Source organism: Lates calcarifer, linkage group LG1 (assembly GCF_001640805.2).
Source record: "Lates calcarifer isolate ASB-BC8 linkage group LG1, TLL_Latcal_v3, whole genome shotgun sequence".
Taxonomy (NCBI): Eukaryota; Metazoa; Chordata; class Actinopteri; family Centropomidae; genus Lates; species Lates calcarifer.
Genome location: NC_066833.1, coordinates 22,703,310 through 22,729,195, shown reverse-complemented (window position 1 = coordinate 22,729,195; position 25,886 = coordinate 22,703,310). Strand labels below are relative to the sequence as shown.

General features: G+C 40.9%; 1 protein-coding gene across 3 annotated transcripts; it reads left to right on the top strand.

Moving 5' to 3' along the window:
• Nucleotides 1–10,168: 10,168 nt before the first annotated feature.
• shox (short stature homeobox) lies at nt 10,169–21,258 on the top strand. 3 transcript variants are annotated; one of them, XM_018702794.2, is made up of 6 exons: nt 10,169–10,662; nt 12,533–12,741; nt 16,096–16,153; nt 16,322–16,431; nt 18,545–18,757; nt 19,110–21,258. In XM_018702794.2, the coding sequence occupies exons 1-6, from the start codon at nt 10,416–10,418 to the stop codon at nt 19,197–19,199; spliced, it is 927 nt and encodes a 308-aa protein (XP_018558310.1). In that variant the 5' UTR covers nt 10,169–10,415; the 3' UTR covers nt 19,200–21,258. The 3 variants fall into 3 exon arrangements, with proteins under 3 accessions (XP_018558310.1, XP_050928406.1, XP_018558311.1); XM_018702795.2 differs by having other exon boundaries at nt 10,172–10,662; nt 16,343–16,431; XM_051072449.1 differs by having other exon boundaries at nt 18,545–19,252.
• Nucleotides 21,259–25,886: the final 4,628 nt, after the last annotated feature.

The window sequence follows — 25,886 nt, the reverse complement described above, 5'->3', positions numbered from 1 at the left end:
TTTACACGTTTCGTCTCAGTAACAGTCTTGGACAGGGAATCCAGGCCCTCACATATTTTCCTCAGCTGCAGTTCTGGCAGGTCCTCGGCCTACTGTGTGCTTTTCTAATGATTCAATTGGCTCAATGAGCATATGCTCTCCACTGCATCATAAACTTCAATTAGATGTGTTGTAATGTGATTTGAGTGTGTGTGTGTGTCTGTGTGTGAATATAAGTGCGTAGGTTTAAAGGACTGAGAGAGAGGCAGAAAGAGACACTGTTCAGTCATTTGATTTATGTTTTCCTGCAAATTTAAAGACACGAAATGTCATCTGATATAGACATTACAGCTAAAATCAGTGTCAATATCTTCATCTCTATGTGATGAAATACTAAAAATTGCCACTCTGCTGTTGAGAAACATTGATCAGGTTTGTCAGGTTGCACCTGCTTGGTCGGCAATGGCATTAAAATCTTATTGCATTATTTCATTAAATTATTTACGTTAAAGTTACCTCGTTAGCTGAACATCTTTCTCTGCATACCAATAACAGCAAAGTAAAACAACTTGACAAATGTCACACTAGGTGCTCTGTCATCTCTGCTGTGGTTGAAACATGATGAAATTCATAGATTGCAGCTTTAAATGAGTGAGAATGAGCTTCAAGGAAATTAAATGCAGGTTGTAATTTTGGGATCCTTGTGATTTCATTCAGTTTCATGCTGGATGTTGCTGCATTTGTAAGGGATTATTTTTGGTTTCATCTGGAATTCATCTGTGTCCGTTTTGATGAGTAAGAAGCAAATGAAAATTTGGGAAGAAATCCATATTGTAAGAATCATAATCAGCACATTGTTTCCATTTTCTTTCCAAATTCTCTTTGCTTTTTATTTCCAGAGGCATTTTTTTTATTGTTCTGATCAAAAATCAATCAAAAAACCAACTGTGTGGGGACATAAAATGAAATCGGGATGAAGGTAACAGCCCTGTTTCAAAAATTCTTGGTCTTTTTTTTTTTTTTTTTCTTGTGAAAATCAGCAAAAAGCCAGTTAACCAGTTAAACTGAAAGTCAACAATTCATAGCTGCACCACCTCATGTTCTCAGCTGCTACGTCTTCCCGCATGCCTGGGATGTTTACTGCTAAATATTGATAGACATCTGGAGCGCCATTCATCCACCATCAAACTTCGGTGTGCCGGTGAAGTAGGCCCAGCCCTCCTCCCAGTGTGTCACACACACATGTGCAGACAGACACACATGTGCACAAAGGCACCTGGGGGTTAAGGTGCTTGGCATCATTGCAAATCAAAGGCCTTGGCCACAAATAGCTCTGGAATTTAGAACGATTGGCTGCTTTCTCGAAGGGCACAACGCTATGGCAAGAAAACTGCATTGTGATTGGATGAATATGTCTTTGCTTGATGACTGTATTAGGAGTCTATATCACAGAATCTAGACATACGCAGGTCGTTATAACATAATATTGCTCCCTGCTTAACTAAAGTGAATCTAAGCTTCACAAATATTGTTTAGAGAACAAGCAATTGATTTTGGATGCATTTCCTTTGTCTCCTTGCTCCTACCAGCAAAACAAAACAATGTTTCAGTCCTGTGCCATTGAAGCTGTACTGTTTGTGTTTGTCATCTAGAGCGATGGTAGAGGAAAAGACCTGATGTTTGAGGGAAAGGCAAATTCAGGATAAACTGTCGAAATGCATCAGCGGGATTGACAGAGTTTCAGCAGTTCTGTTTTCACCACAAGCCTCTTCACGTTAGAGAGAGATACTTGTACAGGGTCAGATTGGAAACATGTGTTGTGTGAGCACCATGGAGAGAATGATCCTCCATCTTATTAGTGGAGAACTCAGAGTACACTACACTGGGGTTTACTAGACACACAAAAGAAGGAGATACAGGAGGGAAAAAAAAAACAAGGCTCTTTTGTCTTTTCGTAATTATTCATGCCCGGGAGGGATGCTCTCTCTCCTTTGTTTTTGTCAGCTGACACATGTACAGGTACGATGTTGCAGGTAGTCTGTGTGTGTGTTTATATATTTGTGTTTGTCTGCGTTTTTGTAATTGCACGGAAATGCCAGTTAAAGGCATGAATCTCTTTGTCTGTGTGTGTATCTGTGTGGGCTGCAAGCAGACAGAACGTGTCCATCAGCGTCTGTGCACATGGGCGACACAGAGCCATTCAGCCACGTTGGAAGCAGCAGCTTTTCTCCACAGTCCAAATCAAAGAGAGGAAGGAAGCGGAACAATGAGCCCAGCAGTTTGAGCTGATGGGCTCTTTAAATCCACCACAGACAACAGCAGCTCGGCGACGACCCTGCTCCGTGCTCTAATAGCTTCAAATGAAGTCATGAAGGAAACATAGCGCAGCCAGCCTGAGCTCTCCTGTTCCGCAAGGTGCAGCAGCACTTGTTTGTGCAGAATGTCTGGCAATTAAAAATAATTGGGAAGCAGGTTTGCCTGCGAATCTTCCAAGAGTGCCAGTTATGATCTAATGAAGCTTCATTAGGCATGCTGAAAGCTGAGAGCGCCGTATGACAACGGCAATTAGCCAGGATCATAGGCAAAAAATAATCATTAAAAAATACCTCGGCCAAGATTAGCTTTTCACTTAATGACCAATTCATTAGCTAATTGATTTCTTATTAGTTACAGGCAGAGACGACTGTTTGGGGTACTGGTGCCGGTAATTAACAGCATTTACGCCATTAGTCAATCGCCTAATTTTCCAGGAAAACAACTTTGGAGGGGAGCATAGCTGGAGGCTTAGGGCCATTTGATTTTTGCTCCTCTGCTGTGTTATCTCTTTAATATCAAGAGGGGAATCGTCTTTCAGCTTTGGGGTTGTTAACACGCACTAATACCTACTGATTACCCATTCATGTAATGTGACCACGTGCCTGGTGCCTCGGTTCATCTGAGCTGAGATGGATGGATGGATGGATGAGATGAGGGGATCTGCGGCAGAGAAGGAGGGATGAGCGCAGCGATGTAATCAAAGGAAAATTTGTTATATTTTACATTTAATACGACAATTTTTCAGTCATCACATCTGCTGCTGCCTGCACACATAGATTAGGGCTGTAAAATGAATTGAGAGGGCATTAGATTATTTGTTGCTCTCAGCTGGAGAGGCTGCTGTGGTCTTCTGACGGTCTTCTTCTCTCCATCCCGACCTCAGTGAAAGCAGACGAGGATGGATGAGTAGTGACAGGTGCTCCATAGCTGCAACAGCTCACTGAGCTATCAACTGGCAGCTTATAATGACTGCCCACTTTACTAACATATGGGAAAACGTATAAGTAACATCTGAAGTAGCTGCTATGTTTTAGTGAATTACTAATGATGGTCTGTCAGTAATTTTCTCACTACTAATAAACCAGAGGACATAATTATGAGCATATCACCTATTTACAAAGTTTTCATTGCATTCTTTTAACTGGACACATGACATTTTGACTGCCGCTACTAAAAAAAAAAAAATGCAGTTTTATTCCTGTCTCTCAGCCCTCCTTGTCCACCTGCATCTGACTCCAACAGATTATCCTAGACCGCTCACCTTCTTCCAGTGCTAAAAATTCCTATTTTTTACCCATACGATAGTGGCAGTGCTTGTCTGTGTGTCCAGCAGATGCCTCAAATGTCAGAGCTGTGGCACACCGTGATAAGTCAAAAATATTGCATGCCACTCTCAGCCTGCGCTCCGCGTCTAAACGCCACATCTGAAGACGTCAAACTAGGTTTGAGGGTCTAACAAAAAGTGGACTTTGAGTTTGACTTGCAGTCATTGGAGTTCTGGCCTCTGTCTCCTCTGAGGAGAGATGAGAAATTCAAAGGGATGAGATGATAGACATGTCTGATAGCAGAGAGGCAGTGATTTGGTCCATCAAAGCCTGCCTTTAGCCAACAGACACAGCCTGCAGGCACAAGCCGGATCAGTCTTATATTGAACCCACTTGTGACACACCAACACACCCAGATACACGCCGTACGCATGGGTGTGTTGGTGTGTCGTGAGTGTGTTCAGGCTATGTGCTCCTCTCCTAAACAGGCCACAACGCTTTATACAGTGCCAGGGCACTCCTGTCTGATAACACACAAACCTCTCCACACATAAAAACGAGCCTCTTCTTCATGCATCACCATTCTCAGCCTAATCTTTGGCATCTGTCCTCCTTTCACCCATTCACCCTTTCTCCCTCTGCTCTACCTCTCTGTTTTCCTGGGTGGACCTGTTTGTTTTTTTTTGTTTTTTTTAATCCTTCAGTTTCCTTCTCAGATCCACTCTCTCTCCTTCTGTCTCTCTCCCATCTCCTCTATCTGTGTCGGGCCTTCGGTTCTGTTAATTAATTCTAATGAAGTCATCTATCAAGGACTCCTCTTTTCTCAACACCACAACATAAATCACCCTCTGTAAAAGATGCTATCCCTCTTTCTCCCTCTGTCTTGCTATCTGCACTCTGAACGGAAGAGGACAGTCTCTCTCTCTCTCTCTCTCTCTCTCTCTCTCTCTCGCTCTCTGTAGACCAGTCTTTAATTGTGTGATTGAGAAAGTGTAGCATCACTCCATAAAAGCTGGTCTGCCTCAAATGGCCGCTCTCCGGCTGACACCAGAGGGACCCCTTATAGCCTGCTGTGGTGAGATACGCGCATACGCACACAAAGCAAGCAACATAAAACAGACACTTTATTCTAAATGGGCCTCATTGGTCTCTGAAGACGTTGTTAACATGTCTGTGGGATGGTTCCCCTGCCAAGAGGGAACTTGATCCATCTCCACATTTACAAAATTAATTTCTATTACAAGCTGTGACTGACTGACACTGCCCAAATTGGGATTAATCCACTCCCACAAAGCACAATAGTAATTTCAAATGGACAGCACTGACAGATCTAGCTGAAATCAGCATCAAACTCAGAGTGACGTTGGCTCTGGTTTTGTGCAACGTTTCTTCTCCTCCTCCTCCTCCGCTGGTGGATGAACAATAGAAATTAGACAATTACATAAGTAGCATTTTCTTCTTCATCATCTCAGGTCCCGGCAGCTGTGTCCCCCTCTGAAGATGATGATGCAAACCTAATGTAACAAAACGTACACGAGAAAGCCCAGACACATCTAAATAATGTATAAATGATACATCTTGTTAGCCTTGACTCACAGGTTCAGTTGTCTTCTTGTGCACCAAATGATCAATGTCCTCCTATTATCCTCATGCACTCTCCCCAGTTCCATTCCCAATTCTCCCCGCCTCTCCCTGGGTCTTTCATGTTGCCCTCTGGGAGCCAAACAAAACATGGTTTTCTACTGCAAATAAGGAGCTAAAACACCATGTGATCAGTCATGAATTATTTGAACGCTATTGATTTGTATAAATTGTTGCATTTCCCCAGAGTATTTGACCATAAGAACCACTGTATCTTTACAGAGACTTGAGGAAAATACTCATTTTTTTTTTCTTTTTGGGCATAAATGAAAGGAAACGATTTTAAGGAGATGCTAGTAATTAATGAGTAGATTTAACCTGAAGAGCAAACTGTAGCTTGTTAAGGAGTGAGAGGGGAAGAGAGAGAGAACGAGAATGTGTTTGATTTTCAAGCATTGTCAGTGGATTACTCTGTTTTCCCTACAAATCTGCGCTGCATTTAAGGGTATAATGTCAATTTCATGCCTTTTTTTTTCCTCAACAAGAGGCCCCCCAGTGCCCTGTGGGTAGATAGCAGTTAGAGAATACATAGGGAAAAATAACAATCCAAAAAGGAGAGCCAGCATATTCCCAAAACAACCCAGTTGAGTGCGAGCTAATGTTCAGCACATTGTGGTATTTTCATGGTGATTTTTTTCTTTCTCTCTTTCTTTCTTTTTCTTTTTCTTTTCTTTTTCTTTTTCTTTTTTTTTTTTTGCCCCGAAAGCCTCATTTAGATGGCAGACAAGGCTTTTGAACACAGAACAGCCTGTAGTCTCTGTGGACCGCTGCAGCTCTGGAAAAGGACGTAAATGAAGGCACCAGACAATGTAGCAAACCAAGAGGTCCCCTGCAACCCGCAGACAAGCCAGAGGACTCTAATAAACAAACACACAATCACAGTCATTAACGTGGCTGCAAGTTAAAACCCTCCTCTTCCTCGCAAAGGAAAGGTTTGAATTTTTCGTACCAGGGGAAGAATCCAATTTTTTTGTTTCTGCACATCTGTACAGCATCTCTGCAATGCTGAATCAGATTCAAGTGTACCACTTTATTACATTTTTTCGCTGCTCCCCTGTCCCTATAGAATGAGATGATGATATTTGGAGATAAGCGCTGCTCTAAAAGAAGCTTTATGGTCATGGAAATTATATTAGAGGCTAGACGTGCAGTAGTTGCTTTTTAAGTTACATTTTCAAAACTCACTCCACTCTCTTGGGGGCAAGTATAACATTTAGGCAATCACATCTGTCATATATTATGATTTTACTGAAGTATGGTGCAGAGAGATGAGGACTGGTGCGTGTGGAAACATGTTTCAGCATCTTTCTGTCTCTCTTTTTGCTATACAGTTTGTTTTTTTCAATTCCCAAATTTTTAGTAAGTAAGCGATTCAGTCAATGACTTCCCTCATAGGTGAAAAAATAAAATCTTGGCTATCTTCCAGAAGCTGAGACCTGCATTTAGGATCATCCGTCCCCTCACACATGAGGGATTAGTCTGGCAAAGGGAGCAGGTTGAAACAGTGCTGTGGCATTTGTTGTGAGTGAGGTCTTGCGTCCAGGCAGGCGGCTGCTGCTCCAACCCTTCCTGTGTGTACCCTTCCCCTCATCTCTAAATTTGGATACTAGCAGCACCAGAGGGATTCAAACCTTTACTCAGGCTACAGAGCACTAATGCAGTTCACTTCTAGTATTTAACATCCTACACAAAAGTGTAAATCTTGATGTATAATCAGGGAGGGCAACACAACCTCAATTTGCTCATTGCTTTGCACTGCTACAGTATGTCCCCCACTTTCTCTCCCTCTCTTCCCCGCTGTCTCTTTCTCCCTCCCCTTCATTCTCCCTCCCTCTCCCTGTCTCTCTCTCTCTCTCTCTCTCTCTCACTCTCTCTCTGTTCTCATCCAGCCAGCACAGACTCATTTAAGTCTGCTGATGTCTTGATAATGTTCCAAAGCCATCACAAGCAGGTAGAGAAGGAATTCCTCAGCTCCCTAATTAGCAGTAAATGGGCGATTGGGACATGAGTAGGTTTGTGGACAGTAAAAGACAGTGCCTGTCACCTCCTGCAACTCAGTAAAGACTATATTTCACTATGAAAGGACATGAGAAGAAACATGTTTCACCTGCAGCCTCTTGGAGTTTTTATTTATTTATTTATTTTTTGGTTGTTGTTGTTTTTAGTACATTATATAAAGTGGACAGAGATTGACTAATCAATATTTTTCCAGGAAAGTCGGTGAAATTTTGGTGATGTGGCTTAATTGTATCATTATTTCAGTTTAGAAAAAGTAACAGAAAAAAACTGTACAATGGACTTAAATATGAACATATAGTGACACTAATATTAAACGGTAAAAATATAGACTTGGACCCCGGTGATTAAAGCTGATAATCAACAGTGACAAATAAAGATAGACATTTAAAATATAAATGTAAAAAAATGCATTATCATATGTCCCATAATTTAATTTACAATTTCATGACACTGATAAACTATGTGAAATAAATCCTGTATTATATTACACTATTACTACCTCTGAATAATATTAATAATAATAATAATAATAATAATAATAATACAGCTGTTACTGCTTTGATATTTTTGGACCCTCCAGGCCACAGATCTACGGTTCTGTTGTCCCTTGTCTGTCCTGCGCTCGGCCACACTGGATAGAATAACAACAATAACACTGCTGATAAATAAGTTACTGAATAATTAAAAAAACAAAAAAAACAAACAAACAACATGCCACGCTTTTTTTCGGGAGCGCACGTGCAGCAGGAGAGGCGGGGTGTTGTGTTCGTGGGGAATGAGCGGAAAGTGAAAATATGATTGAGGCCCCTTTAAGAGTTTTTTTGGCCACTAAACTGTAGCGACACCAGCGTCGGTGCGTAAAGAGCATCCCTCCTGGATTTCTTCTGATATTCCTCCAGGCTGCTGCTGATTGGACGCCGCATGCCTCAAGTCGATGAGATTGCATGCAATAATTTTTTAAAAAAACCTTTAGAAAACGCGGAGCTGGAACATCTGCTGTTATTGCAGCTGTTGTATAATGTGCTGAAAATAAGATAAAATGTAATAAAATGTGGTCAAACTAAATAATTAAAAAGATACACGTTGCTATACAGTGGCATATTTTAACTGGGCACTGTGTTCGTCATTCATATTAATCATACACTGTCTACAGGCCTTCTGGCGATATGTTTTCCTTTATTATTCTGGACGAATGTTTTGTTGCAGAATAGTAAATGAAGTTTCCGTTCAAAATACAAAGCAATGCTCTATTAAAAAAAACAAAAAAAAAACAACTAATCTTAACTATTAAAACAAAAAATGTAGCTGCAATTGTGTTTATTTCCACTGATTGGATGAAAACGTTATCTGTACGTACATACTGCTCTCATATCCACCATGGAAATATGTTAAATTACGCTTTATAATGACCACTGAACAAACAAAGGTAAATACTACTACTAATCTTTTTTTAGATCTCAAAGTTTTATGGCACACGCAGATGCCGTGCGTAAAAACTTCCATATTTCCTTTAATTGTACTTTTAGGAAGCCACTGTTTGGTGGATTATTTCGTTACACACACGAGCGCCTTTTGGAGACGCCACTTTATTGTAGGGTGATATCGAGGCACGCGACTGGCAGCGCAGATTTGCGTCTTAAAGAGGATTTAGGTCTATTAACAACAAAAGGCGCAGTTCATGGCACAAGGGAGAGACCTCGACTTGTGCGTCAGCCGCAGTGATGTGAAGCGGGCGCACTGATAAATGGAGAGACATCAAACCGAGTCATTAGAGAGCTGAGATATGAGACTTTCAGAGTGGCGGGCCGCTCAGGGCGGCGGACCCAGGGGATCACACTCCTCTCCCGGCCTTTTGTGTTTGTGTGCTGGACTGATGAACGACTTAGATAACGTTAAGCCATTATGGGGCTCACTTATTCCCATGAAAACCCTGTAAATAGAGGGAACATTTTTTCACCGCTGATATCTATTGATTTGCAGCCCGTATCTGTAACCGTAAACCACAGAGGATTACAAGTGAATACTCAAAAGGGACCCGAATTTACAACAGCCAAATATTAATTACAACATCATCCCAGGATTATGTGTTTGCTGCTGCTGTTGAGTGTTGGACACTTTCCTTTATCATTTCCAGCTTGTGGTTAGAATCATGTTGAATATACATGTGTGCAGATGGTAGGAAAAACTGAAGATAACTTTCAAACCACAAAAAATAAAAATATATTCTTGCGATAAAATTACTTCGCTTGGAGCCTAATTATTTTTCTGATGTTAACTGAGCGTAACTGAAGTAACTGTTGTGATGTTTCTAAATATTTCAGGATTGGGCAACTCCATATATATTTTAAATGAATCAACTGCTTCTAAAATTCTGACTTTATATTGTTGAATCTCATCATGCTGCCTTTTTTTTTAATCTGCGCGCTAATCCCACATTAGAGAAGTGTAGTAAATCCAATCCATCTGATACACCAGAGTCTATAGGTGGTTTATGGACCGAGTTCTGCGCAGATTAGCTCAAACATATTTGTCAACTCAACAAACGCACACACACAAAAAAAAAAATAAAATAAAATCAAGGGGGCAATCCCACAAACGCAGCATTTGTATCTCCTAATCGCGTTAATTAAATTTTCGCCGAATTAATTAGACATAACAGCCATATACAGCCTCCTCGCAGGAGTGAGCCACCATAGGCATTTTAATGACCCCGTAATTCAATTAACCGCCTCCATCAGCTCCATCATTGATTTGTGGAAGAAGGAAAGGAAGAGAGAGAGAGAGAGAGAGAGAGAGAGAGAGAGAGGAGAGAGAGAGAGAGAGAGAGAGAAAAGCTGCTGAAAGTTGAATTCTGCAAAGTCGAGCCGGCCTGTAATTGCTCAAGACACAGAGATCGGAGGGAAGAGGGGGTGGGGGTGGGTGGTGGGGGGGGCTGGGCTGAGGTGGCCGTGTATAAATAGTGTGCTCTCAAATACACAGTCACAACAGCAGGAGTGATCTCACCTCCTCTCCACCCCTTCTATCTATCGCTGCTGCTGCCAGCCTCCAAAAAAAAAAAAAAAAAAAAAAAAAAAAAAGCACGAGCGTACATCCGTGAGCAGTTGTGTCGGTGTGTAGAGACGGTAAGGTATATTTACTGAGAATTCACGGTGGATTTCCCCTGACCAGGACCACTACTGAGCGACAGAGCCGACCATGGAAGAACTTACGGCATTCGTGTCGAAATCTTTCGATCAGAAAACCAAGGAGAGCAGCAAAGAGAGTATCACGTACAGGGAAGTTTTGGAGAGCGGCTTGACAAGGGCGAGGGAGCTGGGCAGCCCGGAGACAAACCTGCAGGACATAACGGAGAGCAACCACTGCCCGGTGCATCTGTTCAAGGACCACGTCGAGCTGGAAAAGGAGAAACTGAAGGACTTTAATGTTTCGAGGGCGACAGAGGGTAAGGTTTTTTGTTTTTCCTTCTTCTTTTTAATTTCTATTTTAAGAAATGCTCCGTTATTGTGTCGGGGGGGAAATGTCTCAAGTTCAGTTGTCTTGTATCGGCGGAGACGTGTTTTCTTTTTACAAATTCCCCACAAATCCACGCGTAAAAAGAGTTTGATTCACAAAGCGGTGCGCGTTCAGTTGAGGCAGATTGACAAAGTTAACGCACATTATTCTGTTATTACAATGGATATTTTACAAAGCAGGAGGCGGGCCCATAGTCTGACCGTTGTTTTAACTATTTGATGATTGTTGTCAGACGCTCAGCCTTAACGAGAAATCACTGTCACATCTCTTATATATATATATATATATATATATATATATATATATATATATATATATATATATATATAATTCACCGTATCTGTGTAATATGTAATATTACATTCTGTGCCAACACAAAAATATTTGGCAACTATAATAATGCTAGATGATTAGGAAGTGTAACCACTCCACTTTATTTAATCAGCTGCTGTATTATATGAATTCTGGAGGACATTTCATTTTGCATTTGGCATTATTTAAAAGTTTTAACTGCAATACTATTCTGATGTAGTGTCCCCTTTAACATCTATAGCATGTAGGATTGGCATTCCCTCTGAGATTATGCAGCAGAAAGTCACACAAAATCTCCTTTCAGATGTTAAATTCTTATTAAATTCATAAAATCTCCTACAAAACTAAAAAACACCAAATTGATCTTCCCTTTTTTCTTTTTTAAAAAAAGAAGATTTATTAATTGGTTTAAAAGTGCAGCAAACAGCAGGACAGGCCTCCTTTCACTCAGCAGTCAGATATGAAGGGCATATTTTAGACATTTAGTGAATCATTTTAATCCTGTATAAAAGGGCTCTGCTCTATTCTGTGTTATTCCGCCTTATACTTTTTTCATTAACTCCAGCCGATAGAAGGGGATGTGTGTGTGTGTGTGTGTGTGTGTGTGGGATTCATTTGTTAGGCATTCATATAAAATCAAATGGCTTTCAGTTGTGGTGGAAAAAATAAAGTGATTTTTCACGTCAACAAGATACAAACAGCAAAAAAAAAAAAAAAAAAAAAAAAAAAAAAGCGAGTGAACAGGCCAGTAACTGCAGCAGTTGTCTGGTCTGTTTCTAATAATAACACACTGATAACAGCTAATAGTGCTGTATGGACTAATAAAAACAGAGTAGTCTATATACTGACAGCCATGCAGCCTATTACACTATGCGAAATACAAGACGTTTACGGTTTTAATGGGGGAAAAAGGAGAATTCTAAAGGTTTCTGTAAGGAGGAAATGTTGGACTGAACATTTTTATTTATAGCCTGAAATAACCCCAGTCTGTTTTACGGAGGCGAGTAATTAGGCCTAAATCTTCTCCGTTTAGCCGGGGCTTAATTCTCTGCTCTTTAACTCGTTTATACCCTTATTAGGCTTACATGGCATGCATTGACTGATTTGCTTTAAGAACGGCACTGACATTGCACACTGACTTATGGAGGCTGGAAATGCAGCCACAGGCCTCCCTCTTGAAGAAACAGGCTGTGTAATGTGTGTGTGTGTGTGTGTGTGTGTGTGTGTGTTGCTGTCAAATTACCAGGCCTAAGGCCCCTGTTAGGGCCCAGTGTAGGCTATGGGGGGCCAGTAATGTACGTGTGGGATGTGTGTGTGCATGTGAGAGAGAGAGAGAGAGAGAGAGTAAGAGGGAGAGAGAGGTCGATAATGTGTGCACGTTTATATGCCTCCTTCAGGAAGCTGCAATGTCCAGAATTTAAACGCATCTTCTCCTTTTTTTTTTTCCTCCCCCCTCCTCCTCCCCTCAACCATGGGCCGTTTAACAGGGATATACGAGTGTAAAGAGAAAAAAGAGGACGTGAAGTCGGAGGACGAGGACGCACAGGGCAAACTGAAGCAGCGGAGGAGTCGCACTAACTTCACCTTGGAGCAGCTGAACGAGCTGGAGCGGCTCTTCGACGAGACGCACTATCCGGACGCCTTCATGAGAGAGGAGCTGAGTCAGCGGCTGGGACTGTCCGAGGCCAGAGTGCAGGTGAGGATCTCCCCCTCATCATCCCTTTCCTCTAAACCCCTCATCTGTCTGTCACGGCAGTTGCTGCTGCTGCTGCTGCTGCTGCTGATGATGATGATGCTGATGCTGCTGCGAACAACAAACAGGAAACGATGTCCCCCCCCCCCTCAACATTTCTGTGTCTGCAGCGTTTACTGTGTCATCCTCTGCTGGTGACAGTATTTTTGGTGCTTCAGGATCCTTGTGAGATGATGTGTGGGAGAGCATTGTTCTTGTAAGACTTGAGTGAACGCGCTTTGTGGGAGCTGCGTTAATTCTCTAATCATCTCCTTGAAACGCTGCCGTGATTCAAAAATAATTGAATACACCAGAAATTATTATAGAAGAAAAATAGATTTCATGCGTTCATCTTAAACATATTTGCTTATACAACAATTAATACCACAGAAAACAGTGAGAAACTACTTCCCCCTCTTTTCTTTTCTTTTTATAATAACCCATTTTGCAGATTTTGACCAGATGTTGATCATATTTTCAAGCCTGTAAAAAAAAATAAAAAAAATAAACATGCCACAAGCGAATTACTGCGTGAACCACGTGTCATGTACCAGAATGTGTGAAGCGAGCTTTCTTGCCCTCGTGTTTCTTTATTGATAGAAATAGATCATTGTGCGTGTGGGAATAAAATAAAATAAAATGTAAAAAGTCAAGAGCTCACCAGTCTATACAGGCAGGTTGACCTGACAAACCTCAGAGATACACGATGCAAAAAAAAAAAAAAAAAAAAAAAAAAAAAAAACACACAACACGTGAAATATTTCTATAATATTCTTATGGGGATTTATGGAGTGTCTGTGAACCTTAATTGTGGATTTACTGGGAGTTATCGCAATTTATGATTTTTATTCCTCGTGTTGTCGTAGTATTCCTGTAGGGACCTGCAATGGTACTCTGACATTTCTGCAAAAACGCTGAACGGTTACTGTGGATGTTTGTGGGTTTTGAAAGCGGACAGGATGAGCACTGCTTCGTATTTTGGCCGGAATATTTAACCATATTTGTGTCTTGAACGTGTCCTGTGTGGTGTAATTAACGATTAGTTCTTTTTTTAAAAAAAAAAAAAAGTCTGTGTGGTCACTGATATCAAACAAGTGTAAACTGTAAATCATCCGGGATGTGAGAACCTACTGAGCCTCCATCAGTAGGCCTACAGCCTCCGATCCGAGCAGCCTGAGGGGGCAAGGGGGGTGGGGGGTGGAAGGAAAAAAAAAAAAACCCCACCAATGATTAAAATGAATGAAGAGCCTGAATGGCTGCTTCAGGGGACGCGCTCTTATGTCAACTCGTATCCCTCCTCATTTTCTTTGTAATATCTGCCATAGTCTTGATGTAGTGTCCCCATAAAAACAGATTAGAAATAACTCAATTCTGGCCCAACTCTGCTGCTGTTCAGATATCTAATCGGATGAATAAAACCCATCACAGAGCTTTATAAGCCCACCGACTACCATTTTGAGCTAAATATTGTCGGACTTGGTTGACAGTATATTACAGGATAGCACTGCGGTTATCACTAATAAAGTGTGGAGCGTGTGAATTAAAATAATTTATAGTGTAAATATGGTTGATAAAGACTCATAAGCCTGGCCGTGTGTTTGTGTGTGTGTGTGTGTGTGTGTGTGTGTTTTTTTTCAAAACGACCTGATTGTTTCCTCTTGAAAAATAAAACCTTAAAAAAAAAAACAAAAAAAAAAAACCTGACTTTTCAGGCACTTTTTGGGCAATGGGACACGTTTTCTCCAGATTTTAGTGAGAGTGAATTGCAGCAGGGCTGTTGCAGGCTGTGGACCACGCGCTCCGAGCAGCTGTCAATGAATCTAATTGAAAGTTATGAGAGCTTGGTGAGGAGCAGGCAGTAATTCAGTTAGGACTAATATCTTTGGGTTTCTGGCGCGCTGCTAAATTAAATGTCATTATTCACTGTCTCTAATAAAAAATCAAAAAGGAAATGAGATTAGGGTATTTGTGAAGCGCATCATTGAGTGGCCCTTAATGAAGAAATAACTGTCTGAACCAGTGTAGTTCACTTTGCTTAACATACTGGCACGTAATTGGAATTGATCTCGGGCCCGTCTAATATTAGCCCTGATTTATCTGAGGGATTTACTGTGGGTCTATGCAAAATCACCTGGGATTTTTATAAACACCTTTTCACCATCATTTACCGTTGTACAACTCATTACTCACCGCCTAAACATTCATAATATTTTACAGTGTAGTACACTTATTTAATAATAATAATAATAATAATAATAATAATAATAATAATAATAATAATAATAATAATAATGCCATTTAATTGGTAAAAATTAGATGTATGCCTCTTAAATCTTGTATTTTATTTTGAAAATATCCCTGTAACATCTCTATATTGTGATATCTGTATGAAATTGTAAGATCGATTTCTAAAAGACAGAACAATGGATTTTTTTATTTTCACCACAGTTTTTCTCTCTCCTCTGCCGCCTGTCTCAGCCACTAATGGGCACTTTATTGACCGTGCTGTTGCTGTTGCTGTTGTTGTTGTTGTCGTAGTCTCATCGACACAATGTTGAACGCCGCTCCGCGCAGCTTAAAATGGCTTCACGGCACCTTGACTCATCATCATCACCACCATCATCATCAGTCTGCGCCCTTTGTGGTCCGCGACCGGTCGCTAATTTCGCATCTGTAAATGATAATCATTGCAGGGGTCGAAGGGGAGGGGAGATAATGTTATTCACCGAGGCAAATTAGGTTGATGATGATTAACAATGGGCCGTAGCCTGCAGCTTCACAGACAGTCAGCAAACTGGAAGGCGGTTAATAAGGGATAATTCTCATTTTCAAAAATATCTTCATAAATATCTCCATACTACTCTTACTGTAATATTCCCACATACTTTGTCAGGCTGTGGTAACTTTTAATAGTCATTTTGTTTTACTTTATTATCTAACACCAAAAGATTTTACTATCAAGCTAAATAATAAGATTATATCGACTTTGTGGTTCTGTTTAATCACCTGTATAATTCCCTGTGGTTTAATTTTCCAAGCTGCATTAATCTTATTTATATCCCATTATTTTTTATTATAATATTTTACAGTCATTTTTTGTACAAGCTGCTAAATAAGATTTCATTTGTTCAGATAAGCTATGATTGTGATTTTTCCTTTATTGGTTACAAATAAATGGCCTATCCATAAATGACAGTATTATTAAAATAACTTCTGATATCAAATAAAGGAAACACCAATTACATTTGTGTTAAAAACTGGATTTAGCACCAGTTTGTTGGTATTTGTCTAACAGATAATTCACTTTTTCTGTTCTAGGTTTGGTTTCAGAACAGAAGAGCAAAATGTCGAAAACAAGAAAACCAGATGCACAAAGGTAAATGTTCCCTCTTCTAAGCTTTTGAGTGATCTTATTTATATTTTCCCTTTTCCTTTGGGTTATTTGCGTTCTACAATTTGACACTGTTTAACCATTTTGAAATGCACGTGGAAAAACTCTGACCTCCTCATCTCACATAACAACAACTGTCTGGCTGTCTGACAGACATCTTTCCCTTCTCCCCAGGTGTTATTCTGGGCAGTGGCAGTCACCTCGACGCATGCAGAGTAGCGCCCTATGTCAATATGGGTGCCCTCCGGATGCCCTTCCAACAGGTAGGCCATGTTATCCTATTAGCAGAAGCTGACAAAGCTTGAAAGAATTTTTTTTTTTTTTTAGAAACATTCAATTCAATTGAGACTCAGGCTGAATTAAATGTAGGAAAGTTAAAAATGTAGCAAAAAAAGCTGATTACTCAGCATCCTGTGAACAGGTGAAGACTGAGTTGTGTAGAGTTGTGTAAAAACGGGTCAGAGCGAGTGCACAGTTAAAGTTGGAGCTACATGTCTATATGTTGTGAGTCAAAGTATAGGCCTTCTATATTTGTACATCCACATAAATCTATAGGCCATGTGTAGCTATTAGATGCAAGTGATGAGAGACTGTGTGTGTTATGTGTTGGGGGTGGGGGGTGGCAGCTCAGACCTCAGCGCACCCTTCACCTCCTGTCTGTGTGGAGAGGGTCGGGCTGCACGGGGAGAGGAGAGGTGGACGGGCATTTGATCTGCTGCTATCTGCTTCCGCGTCCTGGCTGCTGTGTTTGTCTGCTTGACCCTCGTGAAAAAGCGGCGGCCTAATTAAGCCAACAGTGCGGCAGGCGCGAGCACATAAAAGAGATGATGAAAGCCAGGGGAATGGAGTGGGCTCTGATGGATATTGGCGTTGAGCTGCACTGGCAGGGGTGGAGGATTGAGGCCTGCATACTGAGAGAGGCTCACTGTGTAAGGTTGAAACAAGCAGTGGGCAGCACGCACGGGCTGTACTGATTTTACGATGCGGCATATGCATATAAAAGAAGTGAGCGGCTGGTCGTTTGCTCGGTTAAGGTCATGGACTTGGAATTGCAAGGTCTGAGCGTTGAACCTGGCCTGAAACCCTCGTGTCATGTGACTCCTCCTCATCCTCCTTCAGCGTCCACCAACAAGTGAAGAAGAAAAAAAAAAACCACAAAAACAAAAGCCTATGCAAGCTGTGAGCGTGTACATGTGTGTGTGTGCGTGCGACAGACGGTTCACACGCACTCTGACGCACAAACACGTCAAACCTTCACCACCTGTTTTGTCAGGGTGGGATTAGTTTCCGTCATGCACCCCCCAACCCCCCACCCACAACCCCCCTTAAACAAGATTGCTCCACAAAAATCAAGTTTCAGCAAGTTGATTTGGTTTTCCATGAGTGCTTCTGCATTTTTATCAGATGTCATTCCGCCATAAGTCTGGAAATTATCAGTCACAGCTGCACTTTGTTACCTGATTGTTAGTAAATGAGATGTGTGGAGACGCTGTTTGCAGGAGGTTTTGTTTGGATGCTGTTGCGGCGCTGCCGAGCAACTATAAATTTGTGGTTCAGTTTAATTTTCCCTTTCATTTAACAACTTCAGCTTAAGTCATTTTCAGTATTTTTAGGCCACTATGAAAGGGAGCAAAGTGAAAAAATAATATTTAGTCAAGTTAAAACTTTGACTTTATATCATTCTATTTTGGTTGGAGAAGAAAGCATGAAATACTTTCATTTTCCCACTTCTTCCTGTGGTGCTTGAAACACATGAGAAATGGCAACAGGCTCAGCTCTCTCCCTCTGAAGTAAGCGGATGCTTAATTTTCACCTACTTCTTATAAAATAATTGCCAAGAATGTGAAAACTGATATTCTATGCTCCTTATGGTTTCTTTTTTTTTCCCTTGACTCAGGAATATGTCTGGATAAATATTTATAACTCCAAATATGTGAATATCTTTTTAGTGCAAAATTGTTTATTTATGCAATTGAATACATAATCAGGATAACAAGACTGCATATTTCCAAGGGTATAACGGAGTCCTCAGTCTGAATTAAACAAATCTGTTCTGGGTCCTAGAAAGACTTTGATTCTAGACGATTAAATTGGATGTGGTGTCTGAGAGCAATGTATGATTCATTAACTTTTAGAATAGCTGACGTGAAAAAAGGGCTCAAGCGGAGAGTGCAGCCCTTAACTATTTTCTTAGAAAACACACTGTAAGCAACAGCTTTGAGGGGGTAAAATTTGAGGGGGAATTTAATAGTGTCAGACTGTGAAACCTGAATCCTCAACAATCTTCACACACACACACACACACACACACACACACACACACACACGGCCTGAGGCACCAAAGCTGACTAACTTTATATTTTTGCCGTTCTGCAGGTCCAAGCCCAACTCCAGTTGGACGGGGTCACCCACTCCCACCCCCACCTGCACCCTCACCTGGCTGCTCACGCTCCCTACCTGATGTTCCCGCCCCCTCCCTTCGGACTACCAATCGCATCGCTCGCCGACTCAGCCTCTGCGGCGGCGGCAGTGGCGGCGGCTGCCAAAAGCAACAGCAAGAACTCGAGCATCGCCGACCTGCGACTCAAGGCAAGAAAACACACCGAGGCTCTGGGACTCTGACCCCACCGGGCTGCCCCTCCGCTCGCCTGATGCCCATAATCGCCTCTCACACAAGACTGAGCCTGTGAAAGGGCCGTGACACTCACAGCTAAAACTAAACTAAACAAAAACACTGAGTGAGAATGAAAGAGAGGAACACATGCAGAGAGGGGGGAGAGAGAGTGTGTGTGAGAGAGAGAGGGGGGAGAACAGTGGAGGAAGAAAATAAAAAGAAGGAGGGAGCGAGAAAATTGTCACAAAACCAGCTGCCAAAACAAACCACTTGTAGAGAACGGTAATTAAATACCAATGAAATCACCTTTTACTTTTCGCCCAACAGGCAGGACTTCTGCGGGGCCAGTGGCTCAGTCCACTCCAGGCACAGATCACATCCCAAGGACCATACAAACACATGTGGATGTCTGTCTGAGGGCCAGGCCGGGGCCCGTCAGACCAGAAGACGTTAGAACAAAGCAAACTGGCAGGCAGCAGCAGGGCCAAAAGCAGAGCCTCGCTGACGCTGGCTGCCGCCATGTTGACAATACAGAGGGTTGAGCATGTGTGGGGGGGGGGGGGGAACAGACTCACACACCACCTCACCGAAGCATTGGAACGGCTCTCACCTTTACGCCACCCCCTCCCCACAACCCACCCACCCACCTGCCCTGCCCTGCCCTGCCCTGCAACCACCCCTCACTAGAAAAATGAAGAAAAAAGAAAACATTAAAAAAGGCCATATTTGTCTCCAACCACTGTGTTCCCTGCTGCTGCCAAGTGCATGAGCTCTAATGGAGGACCGTTCTGGGACTGGCCTCCATCCACACCTGACACAAAAACGCTCGACAACTGTTTTTAACACTGCCATTCAACATGCTCACCGTCCCCGTACCCCCCCTCCCTCCCCCGTCAACCTACAAATCGAAAGGTCTCCATTGCGGTTTGATATCCTTCTTCTTATGGACTTTGTGCTATAACAAAAGCAACAACTCCTCCTTTTTCTTCGCTGCAGAGGGGAGAGACGTTATTTCTGTGTTGCTGGGCATGTGTCGGCGAGATTTGGTCCGCATTTCTCCTCACAGCGTGCTCCCTCTGTCTTTTCTTTCTTTCTGTTTATTGTGTCGTATCCTGGGTAAAGAAGTGAAGATAGCCTTTGCACTTCAGGTCTTGTATGTGGGTATTTACAAATGGCACTACAAGCAGATACTACTTTACTAATTAAAGAGGGAGGGGGATTTGATATCGTCATGTGATCAGCAAAAAGGACATTATCTTGGATAAGGGGTAGAAACGGGATTTTTCTTTTTTGGGGTTCTTTTGTATTTCTGAAAATATGAAGAAAGCATCAGTCAAACTGAAATGCAATGGTGTGCAGTTTAAGTGCAATACTGTAAATAGCAAAAAAGTAAAAACAGCTAGCAGTTAACCCTCAACGATAAAGAGACCCAATGATTTTCAGTTGTTTTCCATGCACTGTTGGAGTGTTAAATTTCTTTGCCAAACACACCAGTTTTTCTACAGCAGTGTATATTTTGTTGAGTTCAAGAAAAGTCACTCAAACCCAGGTGCCATATCCCACCTTAACCTCCGATGTATTCGAGCAGTTTTGTATACATCAGGTACATTTGTCACTTGTTGAGGAAGACATGAGCACATTTTCGGAAGCTGCAGACATTAGGGTGAGATTGAAAAAAAAAAAGTAATTCTCTTTGCTACTCTACTAACACTAGAAAAAATCCATTTACTCCTGGATTTTGGAAAATGTTCATACTAAAATCAAGAAATCAGCATTTTAATCCAAACCGAGCAGTTGTTTACAATATGATTAGCTTAATTCTGCATGTTATATGTCACGTTTCATCATTAATTTCCAAATAATTCAGACTGTATTTTACAAATTCTCCCAGAACAAAGTGCAACATTTGGATTGTTTTGGTATTCAGAGATTATTTTGACAACCTTCAAAACACTGCTGTCAGAGCTGCGATATACATGTAGATCTGTTTCAGGTCTACGTACCTCTAACAGTCTCCAAACAACATTTTTCTCTGTTAACAGACCTCCATTTAGAATTGTTTATCTATGTCTCCATTTTAAATTAAACATATGGGTGTTTTATTTATTATTTTGTCTAAAGGTTTATGAAAGATGAAATAGTTGAACTACAAGTGTACATTTTTACATGGCTTTGCATTTATTTTTGTATGTTTTTTTAAGTGTTAAATTTGAATTAGGAGGTGTGGCTGTAGTGCATTGTTTGCCTAAAAAAAAAAAAATAAATGTAGCGTGTCCGAGTTTACAAACATTTCAGGGATGGTTGAATTGAATAATACTCCATGGAATTTGTTGTACCCATTAAAATGATTATCATTTCATATGCAAGCATGCCTAAACATGAATCATCGTACAGTTTGTTTTTCCCCTTTTGATTCACAAAATATGAATGTACATCTTGTACAAGTAAACTATCAATAAAGTTATAAATATTTGTACTCAAGTTTTAAAATACTTTTACTTGTTTAGCTGTGCGGAAGATGTTGGGTTTTATACACAGTGACGCAGGCTGTTGTTACTCTGTAACTCAGCGTGCACGAGAGCACAAACACGACGATAATCCTCGTAAATAACTAACCACATTTCCAAGATAGTATCAGTCCAGAGCTGATCCCCTTTCCCCTTGATGTTTCCAGTATTTTTTTGTCCCGATGCAGATTTGTGCTCTCTCCGTGCCTCACACCGTGTTGTGGCTGATGCTCAGCAACTGTCTCAACCTGTGGATCAATATCAATATCAGTCTAAAGTTGACATTCACACAGACTCCCATGTTAGCCAGCCCCAGCTCATCACATCCAATATGAGCTGTACACCAGCAAGAGAAAATTGAGCTGCTATAAAATCCAGATGCAGCCCTGAATCTGGAGCCTCCTACAGGGTACAACTCTCTGCCTGTGTTCGTCAAAATGACACAGATAGTGTTTGTATGGAAAGTGGGGCTGTTGCGATCGTCAAATAGAAGCAAGATGGTGTGTAACCCGAGTGGGAAGCCCTACAAGTGTAGAGGGAAAATAGAAGGCGAGCAGGAGATTTGTGGGACACTGGATATATGACATGTAACCTGCTTTGAGCTCAGTGAGGATCTTTTCTCCTTGTTCCAGCGGCATTGATTAACTTTGATGACATGAGAAGGTCAAGAGTTGGCACATGTTCGTCAGCATCTACGTTTGAATTCAGCCTCCCCAATGCCACACACACACACACACACACACACACTCACACTTGCACACAGATGTACAACACACTTTACACGCTCCCTCCACTTGTTCTCCCCACACATACTAAATTTTGCAAATCTAAAATGGTTGGCCTCTTTTTTTTTCTTCAAGAGTATTAGCTTCCTCTGGGAGCTTAATTCCAGATGTGTGTACACAAAGTAATTACACCATGTGGTATAGTGGCCTATTGTCTGAACCCCATACAGGAATTAGCCCAAATGGCGTCCTGTTGAGTGCAGTACCCCCTGGAAGGTCGCTGCGCGTTTAATTTGTACCTCTTTGCTCATACATCAAGATTGAGTGATATAGTCGCAGACTGATGGCTCCGTATTTACCCAGTGACCCCTCCGGCTGGGGCCTGCTGGGCCAGGTCTGGAAATAACAGCATCCTTTTATGTGTACTAATAATTAGCAAGGCACACACAGCCATCCATCAACCACCAATGAGCCATGGCTGCTTTGTCAACATGTTCAAGCACATAAAGCTATTTATGTTGGCCACAAGTAACAAATGCACAATAATATATTAATAGAGAAGAAGAGGAGTGTGTGTGTGTGTGTCTGTGAAATTAAGTGGCTCTGCGTACTATTAAATTTACATCTGGGTTTATTGTTGATGAGCTTTTGCTTTTTCTTGCGTCTAAATGAATTTGTTGTTTTTAGAGAATAATCAGGACACATTCATCCCAGCTTACGGTTTTCCATCCATTGCTGAACTGCCCTCAGATTTCCTCAAACATTTATCACAAAACAACCAATTCAACATGTTCTACGCTATGGGATGGACAATAACAAACAGTTTTATTAAAGGGTTAAGCAGCAGTTTTGATCTTCTAAAAATGCAGCACATCAGATTTTTCTTTTCGTATTTCGTCGTTCACTCCTCGGTCTGTGTGTTTTGCTCAAACACAGGCTGCAAAACATGCGAGTCCCAGAAGTCTGAGCCCTGGTGCTACGCTGCGCTGGCTTATCAGAGGTCAAGTGCTCAGGGGTCACGTGAAAATAGTTTTTTATCACATTTCATTCCCATAATCCTCTTTGAAATGTCACACACAACTATGATCAGACGGAATGTGAGCTGTCGTGGCCTTAACATAAAGCTGGTGGTGGTGTGAAATGACAAGAGCTTATAGGCCTGAGAAGACAGTGCATATTTAGCACAGAGCCATGAAGTTGGAGTTTGTGTCATGCTATATCACAATAACTCGAGGAGCTACTTGCAACGACTTTGAAAATAACCGTCTGTTTGGTTTAGCTGAGAGTTTTTTTTTTGTGTGTGTGTTTTTTTTCCTGCGAACCAACTTTGTGGTTCTTAAATCCCAAGTAAATCCTGTTCCGGCAGTTTCAGTCGTAGCTTGAAGTGAAGCCACCCAGAGAAACCTCAGCTGAAAACAATCGAGCTGAAGTGCTGAAGTCACTACGGTCGGCAACGGATCAAAGGCCGCCTTTCATCCCAGTTTGTTTGGGCTAGACTTGGGTTTGCTTTGTTGGCTAATGCTCATAAATGTATCTGGAGTCATCAACAGTGCAAAACTATATTAAAACTAACATTTTAAGTCTGGGTCAACACTTTGTCTTTTTTTTTGCAGCAGCAGCAGCAGAGGTGGAATGTGTCAAGAATTTAAACTTAGAAAATTGAGGAAAGAAAAAAAAAAAAGATAGCAGAGCATTAAGTTCACATTCCGTTCAGCCGTTTATGTTACACTCATTAGCAGTTTATTTTCAGTTCAAGCTTTCAGCTTGTGCTGTTGTAATCCAAGTAAGTTATCTAATAAAAACACAATATTTTCTGTCCTATTGCAGTGTAATGTCCCATCAATTTGGAGTCATTACTAAAAGTATCAACTCCATCTGTAAACACTGAAACCAAAAACACTGTCTCAAAATAAATAATAAAATGTAATTTTGAGAATTATTTAAGTTATAGCTTGAACTTGCTCAGGTCATGTTCAGTTACTGCCCTTTATCAACCACCATCACAGTCATTTACTGCATACACACATTGCAATTTGTTTTACTTTACACTAACTGTAGTAACTTTAAAGACAGATGTAGTAGGAGATATGGAGTATCCTCCTGGTTGCTGTGTTTTGGTTTGTGCTTCAATCTTCTGGTTAGCTCTTAGAGTGGGTTTCCCTGCTGCGGAGTGTCGTTGCAGCTCCATCCAGTGGGCTCAGAGCATTCTCTGACCGGAGTATTTTTCGTGTTCACTTCTTTTCTCTCTCTCTCTGCTGGAGGGATCCATTCACGGGATTAAAGACAGTATCACAAGGCAGCCAAGTCAAAGTCTATTCCTGATTCAATCACTGTAAAAATAATTGGACAGGTTCGTGTAAACTATCTGTGTCAATAACGGATTTGTTTAAGCAGTTACTTTGTACCCACATGTATCAGATCATCTATTATGATGAAAAAAGACTGAATAAAACATTTACCTGATAAAATTTCATATATTTTACATGGAAGAGATTTTAACCTCTAACAGTAGGAAAAGCACACGTATAAATAAACGAGTTAATCGTGGCTGAATTCCATTTAGCTGCTTCAGTTTTAGGGTCCTGGTTTTGTTATTGCTGTCACACTGTCGTGACTTACTGGGACTCTTGAATAGAACAGAGCAATCACCACTGTTCTGTTATTAATAACATATTACTTGTTAAAATGTTTGCTGTTCAAAGACTTCTTGAAATGATTTTCATTTTTTGACATTTTTGCATCAACTAAAAACAACAAAACCTACAATATGGCAACATGAAAATGTTTTATTTATCTGAACATGCTGCGAGCAGACCACTATGCTGAAATACATTTACTTTGCACAACTAGTTTTAGGTAATGATTATCTGAATAATGTTTGTTTCCTGCTGTGAATTTTCTCTTTTAAAGGTATGACTCTGTGATTATGAATACACTTATCTACCAATTTCTTTATTTACCTAAACAGGATAAATAACTAATATTTATTTTATAATTTTATTTTATAATGGAATCAGATCCCTTGTGAAGAGAAGAGAGGACAAACGTTCTGATGGATGAATGATGAATGGCATGATGACATGGTTGGAGTTCAAATGAAGATAACTTTATTTTGTAAGTCATGATGGACCATCTTCAGATAATGATATGAGACATAAGAGTTTTGACTCTTGTTTTCACTGAGAGTTATTTTGTGTTCATAAACATTCTTTGAACTGCCCACAGTCACTGAGAACATATGAACTCCATTGTCAGCTCACTTTGCTTTAAAAATAAAATAGTTTCATTTTGAAGGAAAAAAAACCCATCCATGATAAATGATGCATCATTGTTTTTTTCCCCCCCCTCTTTTCTCTTTCCTTTTTTTTGTACTGCAACATTGTGAGTTTGGTGAAAATAAACATTCAGCAGCGGTTTAAAACCATAATTCATTTTGAAATGTCCTTCATTGAAGTGCTGAGTAACAAACACTTCACTTAGAGCTGTTTTCAGAAATATGTTTCTTAAAATGTCAGATCTCTTTACTGGAGTCTTCTTCAAAGCTTTTTTTAATTACACAACTTCAAACCAGTATTTAGACAACAAATTCACCCTGAGAAAATAATCATTGCATATTAATGTGATCAATAATCCCAACCAAACAGCAGTTTTATTTCCAGCCGGGCTGCCTGTTTATCTGAGCTGCACTTCAATACAGACAACACACTCCATTCTGCCATTCAGAGAACGCAGTCAATACTGTTTGCCTAGTGAGCGCAAACATTTTAGGTTATGTTCTTATTTACAAAAAAATTAATCTGAATGGGAAAGCAAATATGATTAGGTTGAGAAATTGAAACAGATGTCAACAGTAAACGTTTGTGAAGCATCCC

Coding starts and splice junctions, on each gene's coding strand:
- shox (XM_018702794.2), top strand. CDS start 10,416: ATGGAAGAACTTACGGCATTCGTGTCGAAATCTTTCGATCAGAAAACC. Junction 10,663..12,532: donor TGTTTCGAGGGCGACAGAGG/GTAAGGTTTTTT, acceptor GCCGTTTAACAG/GGATATACGAGTGTAAAGAG. Junction 12,742..16,095: donor TGTCCGAGGCCAGAGTGCAG/GTGAGGATCTCC, acceptor TTTCTGTTCTAG/GTTTGGTTTCAGAACAGAAG.